General features: G+C 41.1%; 1 protein-coding gene across 6 annotated transcripts in view; it reads left to right on the top strand.

Annotated features, from left to right (window-relative positions):
• Positions 1–20,388, top strand: part of cobl (cordon-bleu WH2 repeat protein) — a 70,909-nt gene that overhangs the window by 29,588 nt on the left and 20,933 nt on the right. For all 6 annotated transcript variants that reach the window (XM_085366264.1, XM_085366261.1, XM_085366262.1 and 3 more), the window contains one exon: positions 4,248–4,430. In XM_085366264.1, coding sequence (XP_085222390.1) covers positions 4,248–4,430 — 183 coding nt within the window. The remainder of the gene's footprint in view (positions 1–4,247; positions 4,431–20,388) is intronic.

The following is a 20,388-nucleotide window of genomic DNA, read 5'->3' as shown; positions in this document are numbered from 1 at the left end:
AGGGTGGTGGAGAATGACCGAGCTAAGATCCTGTGGGACTTCCAGATACAGACGGACAAAATGGTGGTGGCTAACCAACCGGACATAGTGGTGGTAGACAAACAGAAGAAGACGGCCGTAGTGATCGATGTAGCGGTTCAGAGTGACAGCAATATCAGGAAGAAGGAGCACGAGAAGCTGGAGAAATACCAAAGGCTCAGAGAAGAGCTCGAGAGGATGTGGAGGGGGAAGGTAACGGTGGTCCCCGTGGTAATCGGAGCACTAGGTGCGGTGACTCCCAAGCTAGGCGAGTGGCTCCAGCAGATCCCGGGAATAACATCAGAGATCTCTGTCCAGAAGAGCGCAGTCCTGGGAACAGCTAAGATACTGCGCAGGACCCTCAAGCTCACAGGCCTCTGGTAGAGGACCCGAGCTTGAAGGATAAACTGCCCGCAGGGGCGTGCTGGGTGTTTTTTTTATATATATATATATATATATATATGTATATGTATATATATATATATATGTATATATGTATATATATAGGGATGGGTATCGTTTAGGTTTTATCCGATACCGGTGCCAAATCGGTACTTTTGAAACGGTGCCGGTGCTTAAACGGTGCTCGAACCGGTGCTTAAAGAATGGAGAACACAAACTTTGTCCAAAAACCTCTCATGTTCAGCTGGTTTTTTTTGTAAAAAGATAACAATGTTAGCCTTTTCTGCAGCTATGTGGCATATATGGCATCACTCTTGGCTGGAAGCAGTGCTTAAACAATGGAAAAACCACAAACTTAAACCCTCTCATGTTTAACTGTTTCCCACTTTTTCTTTGGTCATTTTAGCCTTTTTGGCCAGGGTGAAGGGAGTATCTGCCATCAAACAAGAAGACAGCCGCATGTAGCTATGATGATGTTTGCTAGTTCACCTTACATGCATTAATGTAATAACGTGGTTAGCCTACTCAATGTAAATTACACACGAACAACATGAAGCTACTCACGCAGAGAAGAACGGCTGCTGCTGCCATCATCATCAGTCATCATTTCTGCTACACTGGCAGGGCTAGGGGCCAGGACTCTATTCTTCAGGTTTTTGGGGGATGTTGCTCCGGGTCCGATAACTGGCAACCCACCCGACGTGCACGGTGTGAGGTCTCGCAGCAAGCTATCAAATACGGCGCATTTCTCGGCTTTTAAAAAACCGCTATGCGTCGCCAGCTGTTTAATCGGATTCTTGGTGTTACCTCCTTTGACAGTATCACAGTATCAGCTTAAAGCACTTGTTGCAGGCTGCGGAGTTTGCATATTTTGCTGTGAAGTACAGCCAGACTTTTGACCGCTTCGCCTTGGACATTTTAAATCTGTAGCTCTGCTCTAACAGAACGTACGTACCTGGCCCCGCCTACTATCCTCGGAAACGTAAAATGATTGGCTAGAAGTGTATCACAGCTCAGGAAAAAAAAGCACCGAAATAAAGCACCGAAATGTGCTCTGCTTTTCGGTCTAGTTACTACCGTTTATGTCAGAACCGGTGCCATCATGGCACCGGACACCGGCACCCATCCCTATATATATATATATATATATATATATATATATATATATATATATATATATATATATATATATATATATATATATATATATATGTGTGTATATGTATATATATGTATTTGTATATATGTATATATATATGTATTAAATATATGTCAGTAACAAAATGTCAGTAAGTTAATTTCCTGTCCATAAAAACATGAAAGGAATTCCCAGGAGATTCAGTGTGTAAGTCATGATCCTAGTTATACAGAGCTTCAAAAGGTTGACTTTGTGTTACACACTTTGTAATTATAAATGTGCTGTGAACTCCATTTCCCCCCAAAAGAGCTGGAGTACCTTTTGTTCTGTTTTCCTCTCTCACTGTTTCCACACATTTCAGATTGTTTACCACGGTGAAAAGGGTGAAAAAGTCAGGGAGAGTTCATGTGAATTTTCCACTTTGAACATTATATTTTTGTTGAGGTGAAAACATACTTTTGTTTTTGAAGATTCCATATGGGAATCGCATCATTCCTCTCTTCCAGCATTTTTTTTTTATTCTGTCAGCCTCTGTCTGCCATCTCCTCTGCCTCTGCATCACTCTGATGTTACTCCTGTCACAACATAGATGCACAAGTCACACAACACAGCGAACTGTTAAAAATGACAGAACAGGCTTGTGGCACATATTTTTATATATATATATACATATATATATATATATATACATATATATATATATATATATATACATATATATATATATATATGTATATATATATAAAAAAATATATATATATACATATGAAAGACATATATATGTCTTTCATATGTATATATATATATATATATATATATATATATATATATATATATATATATATATATATATATATATATATATACATATAATATGTGTGTGTGTGTGTGTGTTCTGCTTCAGTTTCAGGTGGTTCTGTGTTAATATTCCCCTTTAAGCCTTCCATTTGTGTTTTTACAGTCATAGACATATTGAGTTTTGCCATGGTTATAAGGATAGAGGAAGTTAGAAGCTTTTATTTTATTGCACAATAGTAAATTATATATTAGTGATTATATATTAGGAGGATAGTAGGGCTGGGTATCGTCAATGATTTCTAGAATCGATTCCGATTCACAAGGCCCTGAATCGATTCGATCCACGATTCGATTAGATTCAATTCAATTTGAATCAGGGAAATTTTGCCTCAGTCAGAAATATTATAATTCAGATCAGTACATTTACATATTTTTGTATCTATAAAAAGGAAGCTGACACTTTTGAGACTTTATCAAAGGTGTGAGCATCACAGCAGATGCCTTTGTGTCAAAGTAGCTGAAGATAAAACACAGAAAAACATGAAGGTGATTTTCCTGGCCTGGGATTTTATAAAAATATTCTGCAGTATATCAAAAACGAAAGAAAACCATTAATCAACATATGAACATTACCTCTGAAGTTACAGCAGTTTTATTAGAGACACAGCTAAGCGTTTTGCATTTTGCATAATTTTAAAAAGTTTAAATTTGTTCAGTAGCCCATTGAAGGGCAGAAATAAGGTTTTCTTTTCGGAAGTAAGTAAAAGGAAAAAAAAAACATCGGCCGACAGTGCTGTAAATAACGATAGTCTTGTGTGTAACAAGCAAGAAAGAAAAATTGCAGGCATGCTATACTTTCCTTATAGATTTCTTTTTTTCTGAAGCCTTGTTCTTTTCCCATCCTTCCCCACTGTGAGATGTTATAATCTAAGGCCCAATTAATCCTAATGACCTGAACTTTATGCTCCTTTTTGCTCTGCTTTTATGTTGTATCCAGGCATTGTCTGAACTCATCAATTAATCTGCTTTAAAGCACTTTTTGTTTTCTTCGATCATGGGGTTTTGAGCTGTGGTTTTGGTGCTCCTGTTGTTGCAAAGGTCTGTACCAAGCTGAGCCACAGGAAGGTGGAGGTTTTCACGAGCACTTTAGGCCCTCTTTGATCAGAAATCGAAACCCATTTTTGTTTCAATGCTTTGGTCGGGAGCAGCCACCCTTTGAAAATGTGGTTGCACTCTCAATTTGATCAAATGTTGCAATAATTGTCATGACTGAAGAATAGACTGTATTTTCAGAAATGTTCCTGTGCATTGCATTCATAGTCTGTGCACGCGTGCATGTTTTTATTCATTTTGTTTGTGGCTTTCCTAGATGTGGATGTTAAGAATACACGTGTCAGCTTTTACACTAAACATAACCCTTGAAATCAAGATTGTCAGTGAATCAACAGGATATTCTGCTGTCTAATAGTTTTCAAGTTAAGTTTGGATACACGTCATAAATTAAGAAGCAACTGGGTTTCATTACACTTAGTTGTGATTTTTGACCCAAGCAGAGTTCTGCACCATTTTAAATGCTGTGCTAAACATGTTCTTAAACTCCTGTAAGTTTTATCCCCTCATCTCCAAATATGGTCGTTAACATATTAGATGAACCCAGAATGAACTGGATTTAATTTTTGATAAAGACAGCTCTGAGCTGTCCTTGAAAATTTTATGGCAATTTAGCCATCAGTCATTTTTATGCTTACAAGTCAGTGATCATATTTGTTCCTTGCTTTAAACTAATTACAAAAATGTTTTTCAAACTCTTAAATTTGTACATTTTTTCATGTTTCCTCCTCCCATTTGTCAGTCTGATTCCCTCTCCTTTTATTTTTCATGTTACCCACAGGACGTGTCCACAGTATCTGGGTTCTCCAGTGGACCTAATTGGTCCGGCACCTTGGGCCAGTCTCAGTCTGTCGCCAGTATCCCGAGGTTGTCTCCCAAGGCTGAGACCAAGAAGAGGAGGGCCCCACCACTGCCTCCTGCCCCTGCACCCAGGATGGAGCACACTACAGTTGAAAGCTGTCAGGTGAGGAAACAGTTTAACCTGTGCCAGATTTATGTGTGTTGCTCTTTATGTTTGTGTTTCATGACAACGCTTGGACTGGAATTGTGAGTTGTGAAATTGAATCCATATCCTGTGTTTTAAAGCAGTAAATCGTACCAGGAAACACAAATGAAATTAGTTATTATATAAAGATGCACTGTATATGCACATTACTTAAAAACACAATTTCAACATGATTGGCATCATTTTAATGACACAGCTAATTTTGTGCATCTTATGGAAAATCCGCATCCTAGCAAATACAGTAACTCTCAGCTTTCAGCACTGACCCGATGGAGTATATTTGAAAGCTGCAATCAGTGTGATGCAGAATTTCCTTTAGGTATTCTGACCTCAAAGTCAGGATGACCTGTATTGTCTACAATAAGCAACAACTCCCTGCAGTCTTATTATTCTGTTATGGAGGCATGCTACTAAATGTTGTTTAGCAACCAACATCCTTCTGCCTTCCCTCTGATAATAGGTTTTATTTATTTTAAGGAACCAGTGATCTTAAAGAACATTATTCAGCATCTAAGCATTTAATGGATTTTTGCTTAATTATTTCAAAAAAGAGCAGAGTATGGAGTAGAAAAGTCTTCTGAGAAATAATGTGTGTACTGAAGGGGGCCGCAAATACAATCCTAAAAGATTTAATTCACAGTCTCTTGTTCTCAAAACATTAAATATGCAATAAACAATATTAACTAAAGCACTAAAGACAAAAATACCACATAGCCATGAGAATCAATGTTCATTATTCCACATCCAACTTTGTGTTTACCTCAAGTTAACTTATCAGAAGTCAGCCAAAGCATTCAGCTATCTGTGTCCTTTAGTTGATAATGGCAGAACAACTACAAGAGGACCCTTTGACAAGACATTAATACACCTTCAGTGTCAACTCACCTTCTAAATTGGTGTCCTCTTTATTAGAATAACTGAAACGTAAATATAGATATTTTATATTCCTGTGTTTTGCAGTCCTTTGTGACTCTGAGTCATAGGCTCCTTATAGCTGCTGAGCAGACAGAGATGGTAATTTATCTGTCCACCTGTCAGATTAAGAGTTATGACAGATACCAGGGCTCAAATAACCAGACACCACCCAGACTCACAGGAGAAGCTAGAGTTGGGAAGGTTATCTGAGGACTTGATGGACAGTCTAATAATAGATTTCTTCATTTTTTCCGTATGCCTTCTCTAAACTGTTAGCCTATCACATGTATCGTAATGCAAGGTCCTACTGCGGTGCAGGTCACCTGTCACGTGTCCTTGTTTTTGAATATTTTTGATGTGTTTAGATTGTTTTATCGACAGTTCAGGTGCACACATTTTACAGAGTAAAAACAACACATAAAACTGAGATAGTCACTTAGAAATGAATGAAGGGACTTTAAAGGGTTGTTTGATTAAAAAAACAGACTATGTGTAACGACGCAACAGAAGTGCAAGGAGTCAGGCTTTAGCGCTATGCCTGGCATGTTTGTGCTTCACGAAGGTGACTAAAAAAGATGCCATAGCAGAGAGGCTTCTCAGGACAGTTTCTGAGGGCATATCAGGACACTGGCATTAACGAGCTCTTAGTTCTTGAATATGTGGTCCAACTGCAGATGTTAAATCAGTTTGCATTACATTTAAAAGTTGTACTTTCACATTTACATTAGTTGTTTGAGGGGGTGGGGTGCTAAACTGGGGGGGGGGGACTTGCAAACTTTTATGTCTGTAGATGAGTTCAAGCTCCAGTGAAAACAGATGTCACACCATAAATTTTATTTGTTGAGCAAATGGCCCAAATAGCTTTGGATAATGCAGAAGTAAACAGTTGTCAAATGTGGGGATTTTTTATATTTTATTTATTTTCATTTTTATTTTGTTTTATTTTTTTTTGTTATATTTTGCTTACTCAGACATGCCGTGAAAATATCTTCTCAGTTCTGCAGCACGTAGTTGACTCTATGACACATGAGATCATGTGAACGTGCATGTTTGATGATGAGGACAACTGGATAGATGATAAACTTTTATTTATCATATATTTGCATGTTGATCATTTATTCTTACCTATGTTTTTAGAATACAAATTATCTTAAAAAAAAATGCCAGTGCATTTTATACAGAGCTTGCGTCTTTATGTAAAATAAAAACACAAAATAGGAAAGTGTATTTTTGTCTTTCAGGTTGTTGTTTTTTTTAAAATAATTTTTTTTTAGAAACTGTGGGCATGTACGACTATTAAAATAGAATCCAGAAGTTAATGAATTTCTTTTTAAGAACCCGAGATTCTTTCTTTCAGTCATTGACTTTGTAACAAACATTGGAGAGTTTTTCTGGGACTTTGTTACACAACCAAACAATGACTAACCAGTGAAAAACATCTTCTTCTTTTTTTTTTTTGCTTATTTGCTTTTTTTACAGTTACTATCAAAGCTGCACTCTGGGGGGCGGGGGTTCTCAGATGGCTGAAAACTTTCTGACCTTTTCCGTATTTTCCGTAAATTTAACAGAGTCAGCGTTCCGTGCGTTCTTTCTGAGAGTCATAGGCAGTTTTTACAGGACACAGGTCATCTCAGGACAGCTCTCTGTGATAGCTGTCCTCATTATAGAATTCCCTATGCGCCAAACAGGCTTAGGTAGTCAACTAATTATGACTTACAAGACAGTAATTGACACTGGCATTGCAGTATAAGCTATAAGAATGATGAGATTGTTATAATGAAGCTAAGTGGCTTTAAATAGACATCAGAGACCAGAGATCATTATGTGTGGCCATTTGTATCATACAAGCAACATAGTTTGATTAAAATCAATGACAAAATTAGGAGGGTCAGACTCTCTTGATTATTGACTATGGAAATAAAGCATTCTTCACATGAAAGGTCAGAGTGTTGAAAAGCCAGCACCAGTTTACACCCTCTGTGTCTATCCCCAGTGACTGATCAGAGAATGATTAGATGCATATAACATTTAACTCAGTGGTTCCCAAACTTTTTTTGCCACGCGCGCACATGCATGCGCAAACACATCCTTTAACCACACACTCCCATATTTTGCTCCATTGCGCTTTATTTCACACCTCAAACAATTAGTAAACAATTAACTAAATACAAGCAATCTGCAATAAATTACAGGTATTAAAAAAATAAACTACTAACTCTTTTACGCTACGTCCACACCTACATGGGTATTTTTGAAAATGCAGCTGTTTCTATGTGTTTGGACCTTTCGTCCACATGTACGTGTAAACGAGGAATACAGAGGTACTAGAGTCACGTTACGCTGTGCGCCACGTTATTGTTTACATGAGATGAATTGCAGAATGACAGATAGTCAGCTTAACAGTACTTTGTCTCTATCTGCAGGTTTACAGGCTTACATATACACACGCAGTTACTGTCCCTCTATTTACAAAAGCAGAGGCGTCATGGTGTGATTATTTTACGTGTAGTTGTTTTTTTTCTGTGTAATAATATTCAACATTGCTATCAATGCATTTTTCAAAAAATGCCTCTCTGTGCAAAATCGGTTTAAAAACATAAACAACTGTGGGATACTGTTTGTCCGGGATTTGAACCGGGGGAACAAATCGTGGCAGGCTCAGCCTGATGTTATTTGTATCCCACTGTAACTTTACTGTATACAGAGCTAACATCTCCAAAGTGTCAGGAGTAGTTAGTCATTACAACTAGTGTTTGTGAACTAAAAATCAAGAATGTGGGATACTGTTTGTCCGTGATTTGAAGAACCCAGCGCTGCTCCCGACGAAGGGAAAACCAATTCTGCAGGGGAGACCTACCTTGGCACTTGTGCAGGTGAAACCAAAGGGAAGATATGCTTCACCATATTTTCTAGTCTTTGGCTTAGAATGAAGTTGGTTTGGAAACATATTCAGCGATGCTTCATCTCCTGCTTTGCATTTGTGTGGGCGCCCCGTCAAAAACCTGTCCATTATGCTAGCAGTGTCCAAGCGTTTTGTTGGGTTTTTTTGTTTTTTTCCTTTTCATACCGCGCCCCCCCTGCAATGGCTCTGCGGGCCCCACACTTTGGGAAGGTCTGATTTAACTGAAGCCCTGTCCCTTGTTTTTCCTTTTTTATAGAGGCCTTAAAACTGAATTGTATGTAATCAGGATAAGTTTTATCTAAACTAGTTTGTATTACTTATATATTATTTGATCTGAATAATGAAGAGCTGTTTCAGAGCTACGCTATTAGCTCAATATATTGATTATGCAACATTTTTAATGAGTCATTACTATGAGCTTAAAAGTTCACTCGGGATACATTCCAGAGAGGTGCCTCTTTTATATGAACTTTGGACGAGTACACTCATTGCCCTGCAAAGATTACAATAGACAAGAGACCAAAGTTTCAGTAAAGCTGTTAGGGAACTAAGCAACACTGGTATAGTCAGTGATTGCTGGTTAATTAAAGTGCAAATTCATGTTTTTGATTATTCTTTTTAATGAAAAGTAGGAATTAAAGCTGGCTGTCAGCATCCAACTCTAGTTGTAACGACGGCAACAGCTATTTTATTATATTATTTTATATTTTTTATTTATATACAGCAATAAAAGTGACACTCTGGGATTGGTGTCACATTTCCAGATGAATGTAAAACAATTCTCTGCTATAGGAGAATTAGATGCTCTTTGATCAGTTAATGACTCCAGCATGGAGGGAAGTTACAGCTTTGTCTTTTTTATTTTCCAGCTCGACAGTCAACAATCTGTGTATGTCTTTACGAGAGACAGACTTAATTGAATTATGTTTTGGAACATCGAGCTCAGAGAAACACAACCTTGTTTGTTTTTTTTTCCAGCAGTGATAGGCAATCTGTTATTGTGGTTTGGGATGAAAGCCGTGTCTGTGTTGCCTCGTGTGACAGAGAAATTGAGAGAAATTCTGAGCTCTCTGCTTCACTGCCCGTAAAAAGGAGATACGTCTTGAATAAACACATTTTTTTGCTGTGTGTACACGAAGAGTTAGGACATTTGAAGTAGAGAGTAAGAGAGGTGATAAAGAGAAGTGAGAAACTTTGGTGAGAGGTTTGCAGAGACAGTCAAAATAAGGTAACATCAGTCTTATATGAGTATTAGGTGTGTGTTTAAGTTGTACAGCATTAACAATTAGTATTAGCTGTGGGGTCATGTTTCCAAAATGCAGTACAGCATGAAATCTATTTGGCATGTCCTTAGCACCACCCTCACCTTGCAGGAGGACTACACGACAGCTCAGAGGACAGAAATATTATAAAGCGTGGTCGTGTAAGCAGGCTGTCTCTAAATTCAAATGTTTTAAAATATATTACCTACAGCTAGTTTATCTTTCAGTTTTTATGTCTTTTTTCCGCTTATATATTTAATTGTAATAAACATTTTTGGACTTCTGTCACCAAATGATAAAGTGAATTTAATTCGCAGTTCTGCTTGTAGTACTCAGCGGACCAGCTCCATGTTAATGGCCCTGCAGTGCCCATAAATTTGGTTTTTGGCATGTATGCATGTACATACCCAGCAGTTTCTTGTTTGCTATTGGATATGTGTGGAGTTCCTGCATGGATTTTTTTGTGTGTTTCTCTTCATTTCTCTCTCTCAAAAGACATGCGAGATCTATTCAAGAACAGGCGAGCAAAACAAAGCAAAATAAAAGAAGGAAAATGTGTTTATTTGGTAAGATATCCTGTGTGCTGTATGGCACCACTGTGTCACTCCACATGCTCTAAAGAAGTTGAGCAAAGAAGGAAAAGAATGTTATACTAGTGCCAAAGCAAATACATCATCCAGTATACTATAGATCTGTCATTAACTTTCCTTTGGAGCTGTCAATTTTATTGACGTGTGCTATGGCCAATATAAGCAGGTGTCTGGCTCTAGCAGGACAGTATACATTTTACAAACTTGTTCAGAAAGGCTTTGACGTAGATGTTCAAAGCATGTAACAGAAAACTTGATTTAATCTCAGTCTAAATGTGTCTGACATTTGCACCATCGTCGGTAGTACATTTACATAATTTACAAGTGGAAAAAAAATGTGTATATGAAAAAGTTTAAAAAAATGCAAACATAGAATTAAACTCCTCGAACTTAGCTGACTACATTTTAATTTTACAGCCTTCAGTTTTTACACTCTTTTCCTGTGTCCAGTTCCAAGTTTGTGTTCAAGGGGAAGGCTGTTAACTGTCCCCTCACCTCATGTGTTTAAGTTCAACAGCTGCCCTCTCTGAGCCTGCTTCTATCACAGATTTGTTCCTGTTACGTCTAAGATCAAATCATTTATCCTCTTTGAATGCAAACTCAAATAGAATCAATGGATTTCTTTCTAAAATAACATAAGGTCCTGTCCTGACATGACTTGCAATTTTTCGCCACAGCGGACTCTTAGGTGATATGATTATTGTGGCTAAAGTATTGTAAGATGGCACAGTAAGCATTCTTTCAAACGTACTGAACCTTAAGGCTGTGTTAGTATTAGTTAGGGGCCAGGATTAGGGGAATATGTGCCCCTGCCATGCGGCCTATATATGACAAGATCTGTTTGCACTTTGCTGTCAAAACATCTTATGTATGAAACCAGGGTCTGTTCCAGGAAGCAGGCTTAACAAACTCTGAGCCTAAGCCTAAACTCTTGAGTTGATTAACCCTGAGTTGGGAAACCTTTGGTCCTAAAACAGATCAGAACTACGCAGAGTTAGCACAGTCAGCTCTTGAGTTAATGTGTGAGTTAATGTGTAATGGGAGAGAAAACATGGCCATAATTCAGCATGGTATCTGAGCTTACATTTTTATCTAGTACAACCGCAAATTAAAATGATTGCATCCCAGTTTTAATGGATCATAAAGCTAGAATATTGCAGTTTATTAGATTAGAGGTTTAAATCTATTTGTTCATCTGAAACCTGACAGGGACATACTACGGGTGACGGCAGCTAAATATAAAATATTGATCAAACTGATTAGACTGTTTACTTCTTCACCTGTGATTCAGTTACTTGGAATTATAATGTCATACAGGGAGTGCAGAATTATTAAGCAAGTTGTATTTTTGAGGAATAATTTTATTATTGAACAACAACCATGTTCTCAATGAACCCAAAAAACTCATTAATATCAAAGCTGAATGTTTTTGGAAGTAGTTTTTAGTTTGTCTTTAGTTTTAGCTATTTTAGGGGGATATCTGTGTGTGCAGGTGACTATTACTGTGCATAATTATTAGGCAACTTAACAAAAAACAAATATATACCCATTTCAATTATTAATTTTTACCAGTGAAACCAATATAAAATAAAGAGAGGGGCTGAGCTGTCAACTGATCACCACCTGGTGGTGAGTTGGATCAGGTGGCGGGGGAGGACGCTGGACAGACCTGGTGCACCTAAACGCGTAGTGAGGGTGTGCTGGGAACGTCTAGCAGAGGCCCCAGAGGGCTTTCGCTTTGGTGGCCTCAGAATCTCATCTCTGATTTTTGCGGATGATGTGGTTCTGTTGGCTTCATCGGGTGAGGGCCTCCAGCTCGCACTGGAATGGTTCGCAGCCGAGTGTGAAGCAGCGGGAATGAGGATCAGCACCTCCAAATCTGAGGCCATGGAAAAGGGTGGAGTGCCCACTCCGGGTCGGGGATGAGTTCCTGCCCCAAGTGGAGGAGTTCAAGTATCTCGGGGTCTTGTTCGCGAGTGATGGGAGAAGGGAGCCGGAGATCGACAGACGGATTGGGGCTGCAGCTGCAGTAATGCAGATGCTGCACCGGTCCGTCGTGGTGAAGAGGGAGCTGAGTGTAAAAGCGAAGCTCTCAATTTACCGGTCGATCTACGTCCCTACCCTCACCTATGGCCACGAGCTGTGGGTAGTGACCGAAAGAACGAGATCGTGGATACAAGCGGCAGAAATGAGCTTCCTCCGAAGGGTGGCTGGCCTCTCCCTTAGAAATAGGGTGAGAAGTTTGGCCATCCGGGAGGGGCTCAGAGTAGAGCTGCTGCTGCTCCACATCGAAAGGAGCCAGCTGAGGTGGTTCGGGCATCTGACAAGGATGCCCCCTGGGCGCCTCCTGGGTGAGGTGTTCCAGGCATGTCCCACAGGGAGGAGGCCCCGGGGCAGACCCAGGACACGCTGGAGAGATTATATCTCTCGGCTGGCCTGGGAACGCCTTGGTGTTCCCGCGGATAAGCTGGAGGAGGTGGCTGGGTAGAGGGAGGTCTGGGCCTCTTTGCTTAGGCTGCTGCCCCCCCAACCCGGCCTCGGATAAAGCGGATGAAGATGGATGGATGGATGGAAACCAATATAACATCTCCACATTCACAAATATACATTTCTGACATTCAAAAACAAAACAAAAACAAATCAGCGACCAATATAGCCACCTTTCTTTGCAAGGACACTCAAAAGCCTGCCATCCATGGGTTCTGTCAGTGTTTTGATCTGCTCACCATCAACATTGCGTGCAGCAGCAACCACAGCCTCCCAGACACTGTTCAGAGAGGTGTACTGTTTTCCCTCCTTGTAAATCTCACATTTGATGATGGACCACAGGTTCTCAATGGGGTTCAGATCAGGTGAACAAGGAGGCCATGTCATTAGTTTTTCTTCTTTTATACCCTTTCTTGCCAGCCACGCTGTGGAGTACTTGGACGCGTGTGATGGAGCATTGTCCTGCATGAAAATCATGTTCTTCTTGAAGGATGCAGACTTCTTCCTGTACCACTGCTTGAAGAAGGTGTTTTCCGGAAACTGGCAGTAGGACTGGGAGTTGAGCTTGACTCCATCCTCAACCCGAAAAGGCCCCACAAGCTCATCTTTGATGATACCAGCCCAAACCAGTACTCCACCTCCACCTTGCTGGCGTCTGAGTCGGACTGGAGCTCTCTGCCCTTTACCAATCCAACCACGGGCCCATCCATCTGGCCCATCAAGACTCACTCTCATTTCATCAGTCCATAAAACCTTAGAAAAATCAGTCTTGAGATATTTCTTGGCCCAGTCTTGACGTTTCAGCTTGTGTGTCTTGTTCAGTGGTGGTCGTCTTTCAGCCTTTCTTACCTTGGCCATGTCTCTGAGTATTGCACACCTTGTGCTTTTGGACACTCCAGTGATGTTGCAGCTCTGAAATATGGCCAAACTGGTGGCAAGTGGCATCTTGGCAGCTGCACGCTTGACTTTTCTCAGTTCATGGGCAGTTATTTTGCGCCTTGGTTTTTCCACACGCTTCTTGCGACCCTGTTGACCATTTTGAATGAAACGCTTGATTGTTCGATGATCACGCTTCAGAAGCTTTGCAATTTTGAGACTGCTGCATCCCTCTGCAAGATATCTCACTATTTTTGACTTTTCTGAGCCTGTCAAGTCCTTCTTTTGACCCATTTTGCCAAAGGAAAGGAAGTTGCCTAATAATTATGCACACCTGATATAGGGTGTTGATGTCATTAGACCACACCCCTTCTCATTACAGAGATGCACATCACCTAATATGCTTAACTGGTAGTAGGCTTTCGAGCCTATACAGCTTGGAGTAAGACAACATGCATGAAGAGGATGATGTGGACAAAATACTCATTTGCCTAATAATTCTGCACTCCCTGTAGTTAAAAAGACTTGCGCTGTATGTTATATTAAAAATCGTGACTACCAGCATTTAATCACTATGTTTTAAAGTATGTAAATTATTAACAGAATATTCTGCGATATTATCTATCTTGTCCTTACAGTGATGACAGAAATGTCATAAAAGAGCTCATGTTGAAGATATTTATTGGGTTTTCTGCTAATGTCTAACCTGGTTTCAAATAATGTGTGCTTTGATAGTAACTGTGAGTGAGAAAATAAGGAGTCACAGAGAAAGCCAGAGTATGCATTATCTGGGCTAAAGAGGACAATGACCATCTGATTTGTTCCTATTGTTACGGTCTTGGATTAATGCAGTAATAAAAACAGTAGTTTTTGCCTGATTGATCACATGCCAGCTGGCTCAAAAACCTAAAACTGCAAAGACTAGCAGTGGTGTGCTTTTACCAAATAAAGTGTGCCTAGCTGACCTTGTCTTAAAAGGCATTCGACATAAGAAACACGACTGCAGCGTGTGGTTGTCAACATTGATACACACTCTTCCACATTTTAGTTCAGTACAGGAAAGTGAGCGATGACGAAGACAGTCCAGCTGCTTTGTTGTCTCTCATTAGCACATACATACACAATGACGTCATCCTTGCTGATGTGCTTAGACACACACAAATACAGAGCAGCCCCCTCTCATGTATCCATTATATCCTTTTCACGTTCCACATTACTCTTGTTATGTTGCCCTGTCACAAAGGCCTTCACCCATCAAGAGTCCTTCAAAAACAACTGATGAATGGTCACGCTACCAGGATGATGCCTCCATGGGTGGCCCTATCTGATCAACATGCTCTGACATGGGGCCCTTTGCCTTCCAAACCACGGAGTGGAAAATTTAATTGACACAGCAGACTGTCCGCGTATCACCTTCTGTGCTTCATTCTGTAAATGTCCATTCCCCTTAAAAACTGCTCACATGTATCACATATGTTTTTTGTTTGTTTTTTAAAAATAAAATCGCGTAATGTCAGGGAAATGTGGTGATTAATTATTTTGATCAAACATGTGACAAGGTTATTTATTTTATTTTCCACTTGCTTTCTAAGTTTAGAGACATACAAACTGACCCAATGTACAGCATTCAGTTTAAATGCACTTCTGAGACAAAATCATTGCAGAGAGAAACCTGTTTTCTTTCTTTGTTTTGTTGTGGTCTTGCTGGTAACTTTACCGTAGAACAAACAAAATTCTGCTTTCCACTTTAATATACCTCAAAATTTATCTGGCTGCCTGTGATAATAAAAAATGTTTAATGTACAAACGGAGTAAAATATGTATATATATTTAATTAATTTTAATTTAAATGGAAATAGTTAGTATTGCTAATATTCACATATATTAATTTTTAAATTACAAGATATAAGATGGCGCCGGTGAGGTCGGCTGCCGTCACGACTGCTCCGACCACTTTTTCTTTGTCTTTGCTTTTTAAGTTAGTTTTCAGCGTTTCTAAATCGGCAAAATCATCACCATTGGGTACATTAGGTATGACAGTGACACTCTTGTTTCTATTGGTATACAATGTACTCACAATTCGAAGTTTTTAACTCCGGATCCGAGCTGGCCGAGTGAGATCTCGAGGGAGAACAAAGGGAAGCGGCGGCGTCCTAGAGGGAAGCGAGCCGGCGTCAGGAACAGGCTGAGAGCTCGTGCACACCGCACACCTCTGCCTAGCATCCTGCTCGCCAACGTCCAGTCACTGGAGAACAAGCTTGACGACCTCAGGGCCAGGATAAAGTTCCAGAGAGACATTCGGGACTGCAATCTCCTCTGCTTCACCGAGACATGGCTGAACCCAGCGGTGCCGGACCACGCCATCCAGCCGGCCGAGTTCTTCTCGGTTCACCGCATGGACAGGACACGGGACTCGGGGAAGTCAAGGGGAGGCGGCGTGTGTTTAATGGTGAACAACAACTGGTGCAACAGTGCGAACGTTGTTCCTCTCACACGCTCCTGCACACCAAATCTGGAACTACTGTCCATCATGTGTCGTCCTTTTTATCTACCTCGGGAATTTACATCGGTCATTGTAAGTGCCGTTTATATTCCACCACAAGCGGACACGGTCACCGCCTTATGCGAGCTGCATGAGGCACTCACACAGCACCAGACACAACACCGGGACGCTGCGCTTATTGTGACGGGGGACTTTAATAGCGCCAACCTCAAATGCGCAGCGCCGAACTTTTATCAACACATCACCTGCCCCACCAGGGGTGAAAGGACACTGGACCACTGCTACACTACGGTCAAGGACGGCTACAAGGCACAATCCCGCCCCCCGTTTGGCAAATCTGATCACGCCGCCATCTTCCTCATGCCAAAATACAAACAAAGGCTGAAACAGGAAGTTCCGGTTCAGAGGAAGGTCGCGCGCTGGACGGATCAATCGGTGGCCGCGTTACAGGACGCACTCGATGACGCAGACTGGGGCATGTTCAGAACGTGTTTACGGAAGCGGTTGTGGGATTCATCGGGAAACTAGCGGATGATACCGTGGAGACAAAGACTATCACAACGTTTCCCAACCAGAAGCCGTGGGTGGATAAAACCATCCGCGACGCTCTGAGATCCCGCACCGCTGCCTACAACACGGGACTCATGACAGGGGACATGGACCCGTACAAAGCCGCGTCATATAACGTGCGGAGGGCGGTGAAAGAGGCGAAGCAGCGCTACGGGAGGAAACTAGAGTCACAACTCCAACAGAGTGACTCTAGGAGCCTGTGGCGGGGACTAAGGACAATAACGGACTATAAAGCACCAACAACCGGTATGACGAACGCGGCCGTGACTCTGGCAGACGAGCTGAACACTTTCTATGCTCGCTTCGAGGCTGCAGCTAAGGTCTCCAACAATGCTAGTGTTAGCGGCGCTAACGGCTGCAGACAGGAAGATACTGCCAGCACCGGAAACGTGCTCGTCATCTCCGAGCATGAAGTAAGGAGAGCCTTCAAGAGAGTGAACACCAGGAAAGCAGCAGGACCAGACGGCATCCCAGGTCGTATCCTCAGAGACTGCGCATACCAGCTAGCTCCTGTGTTCACTGAGATATTCAACATCTCTTTATCTCAGTCGGTGATCCCCACATGCTTCAAAGAGTCCATCATTGTTCCTGTCCCGAAGAAACCCCACCCTGCTTCTCTCAATGACTATCGCCCTGTAGCCCTCACCTCAGTAGTGATGAAGTGCTTTGAACGCCTGGTCAGAGACTTCATCATTTCTTCACTACCAGACACACTGGACCCACTACAGTTCGCTTACCGTCCAAATCGTTCCACAGACGATGCCATCTCTCATCTCCTCCACACATCACTCACTCACTTGGACACTAGAAGGGGGAATTATGTTAAAATGCTCTTCATAGACTACAGCTCTGCATTTAACACCATAATTCCCTCCACACTCACCACCAAGCTGGAGCATCTGGGACTCAGCTCATCTATGTGTCAGTGGATCTCCAACTTCCTAACTGGCAGACCACAGGCAGTAAGGATGGGCGGACATGTCTCAGCCTCCACCACTCTCAGCACTGGAGCCCCCCAGGGGTGTGTTCTGAGCCCCCTGCTGTACTCTTTGTACACATATGACTGTGTGGCCACTACCAGCTCCACCACCATCATCAAGTTTGCTGACGACACCGTCGTGGTGGGCCTGATCTCTGATAACAACGAGACGGCCTACCTGAAGGAGATTAGGAATCTGGAGAACTGGTGCCAGAGGAACAACCTCCTTCTAAACGTCAGTAAGACAAAGGAGCTGATAGTGGACTTCAGCACTAAGCAGGAGAGGAACTACCAGACCCCCGTCATCAACGAGTGCCCAGTGGAGAGAGTGGACAGCTTCAAATACCTCGGAGTTCACATCACGCAGGACCTGTCATGGTCCTGTCACGTCAACACTGTGGTGAAAAAGGCCCGACAGCGTCTCTACCACCTCAGACGCTTGAGAGACTTCCAACTGCCCTCCAAGGTGCTCAGGAACTTTTACTCGTGCACCATAGAGAGCATCCTGGCGGGAAACATCTTAACCTGGTTCGGGAACAGCACCATGCAGGACAGACGAGCTCTAGAGAGGGTTGTGCGGTCAGCTGAGCGCACCATCCGCTCCGAGCTCCCTGACCTGCACTCAATCTACAGCAGGCGGTGCTGGACCAAGGCCAGGAAGATCGTGAAGGACCTCAGCCATCCCAACAACAGACTGTTCTCTCTGCTGAGGTCAGGAAAGCGATTCCGCTCCCTGAAGACCAACACAGAGAGACTGAGGAGGAGCTTCTTCCCGCAGGCGATACGGTCTCTCAATCACACCACCACACAGTACTGACCCACACATACAGTTCTTACACACACACTGGACTTTCTGGACTTTGGTTTTGCACAACACTGGTCACTATATTCTTCATTTCCGGTTAATACTTGTACAGCTGCTGTTATTGTGTATATATTTATTTATATTTAGATTTCTTCATACATTCTTATATAGTTCTATATTGTGTATTTTGTTGTACAGTTATTTTATTTTCAACTTTAATTTATATATTTTATCTTATTCTTCCCAGTTAAATTTACCCTTCATTCTAATTTGTGTTGTACAGTTATTTCATTTTTAACCTTAATTTATATTTTATTCCTTCCTAGTTAAATTTACCCTTTTTAATTTTTCATATTTATTTCCTATCTTATTCATAGCCTTTTCCTTTTTTGTTTTCTTTAGGTCACAAGCAGTTGTCCAAGCATTTCACTACATATCGTACTGTGTATGACTGTGTACGTGACAAATAAAAATTTGAATTTGAATTTGAATTTGAAATTATTATACTGTGATGTGGATGAACTTACTACCTTTTGTCAATTATATTTGACATTGTTTTTGCCAACCCCGTGGTATATAATGAAAAAGCTTGAATATACTGAAACACTCTGTGATAAATCTGAAAAACAGCCAGCACTGAGAATACAGATAGTCTGATTGAAAATGGAGAATCACTAAACAGCACACACATAGTTTATAGATAATAAGAGTGCAAAGTCTGCTGAACTTAATGTATAGTGTGACCTTGAGTGTAGTATATTACAGAGTTCTGGGCTTCAGTCTCTAACAATCTTAAGTACATGCTGTGTTCCCAGTCATGGCGCCAATAAGCTCATGAGAGCAACACACACTTAACCATGCAGCCTGTAACAACCCCCTAATCTCTACAGCAGCTCAGCCTGAGGTATGAGATATACTGTTCCTTTAATGTGTGTGTGCACTTTGGTGCATATGTAAGTGTATGTCTGTGTGCATGCTCGTGCTCATACAGTTGCACAGAAAAGTGTTGGGCATATGCTTGTGTATTGAGGCCACTGCTCTTTTCCCTTTGTACCAGGCCTGACTCTTAATTCTGCAGCCAGCACATACAGGCACGTACACACACTTAGAAAAATACACATCAATCTTCTGGAGCAGTCAGTCATCTATTGCAGCTTCAACTATTGTCCACTTGCACTGGTATGTCTGCATTCACGTATATTTGAATGCTAAAGAGGGAGAGAAGTGGGAGACCAAAAAAGAGACAGCCAATCAGCTGAAAGACATTTGGAGGTCCATAGAATGCCATGCAGTGAGTTCATTGAGTTCACATGTTTGAACCCAGCATACCTGCAAAAATGCAAGGTGGCCTTATCGCTCTTTTGTCCTGTTGTATGATGCAAAGCTCCATACAGCTCTAGGCATGTTCTCTGTTGCGTTTCAGAATGAAGGAAAAGCTGAAAGCATAAGCGGTGATCGCCAGTCGAAAGTAGGTTATCGATACTGCTGAAGACTGCCCAGAGCACTTTTAAATTGATTCTTTGAAACCGTATCATAGAAAGTGAGATTAACTTGAAAAAAAAAGCATATGAAAGGTCTCATCTGCTCATTGAGCAAAACTGAGTTTCCACATAGTTTCTTATTGATTCATTGGTTTGTCCCATCGCTCTGTTTTTAATTTTATTTTCTCTCCTTCCTGCTCTGTCCTTCTTTCCTGTTTGTTTCTTCTTTAAAACATCCTCTCGATCCAGTTGCAATTTATTATTCAGTTTTCAGCTCCAGCTTCTGTCGTTGTGAAAAACACAAAACAATATTTCAGTCATGAACATCCACTGATATTTCTGTTAAAGCACTGACCTGAAAATCACAATCTGACTTTCATGTCTCTTTTGGAAGTCATCACTGGCTTGGCAGTAAGTAAATCAGCAGTATAACAGCATTGCATTTGAATAATTGTTGATTTACCAGTTGAATAACTAAGAAATACCATAGTGAAGTACATATATTGTACTCGTAATATGCCACTGCATCATATCGACTGTATTTAC

The sequence above is a fragment of the Diplotaxodon limnothrissa genome, linkage group LG11 (assembly GCF_057381915.1).
Source record: "Diplotaxodon limnothrissa isolate DT_005_m linkage group LG11, D_limnothrissa_male_GT1.1, whole genome shotgun sequence".
Lineage (NCBI taxonomy): Eukaryota > Metazoa > Chordata > Actinopteri > Cichliformes > Cichlidae > Diplotaxodon > Diplotaxodon limnothrissa.
Note: the sequence above shows the minus strand (reverse complement) of the source record. Positions and strands in the feature narration are given on the sequence as shown.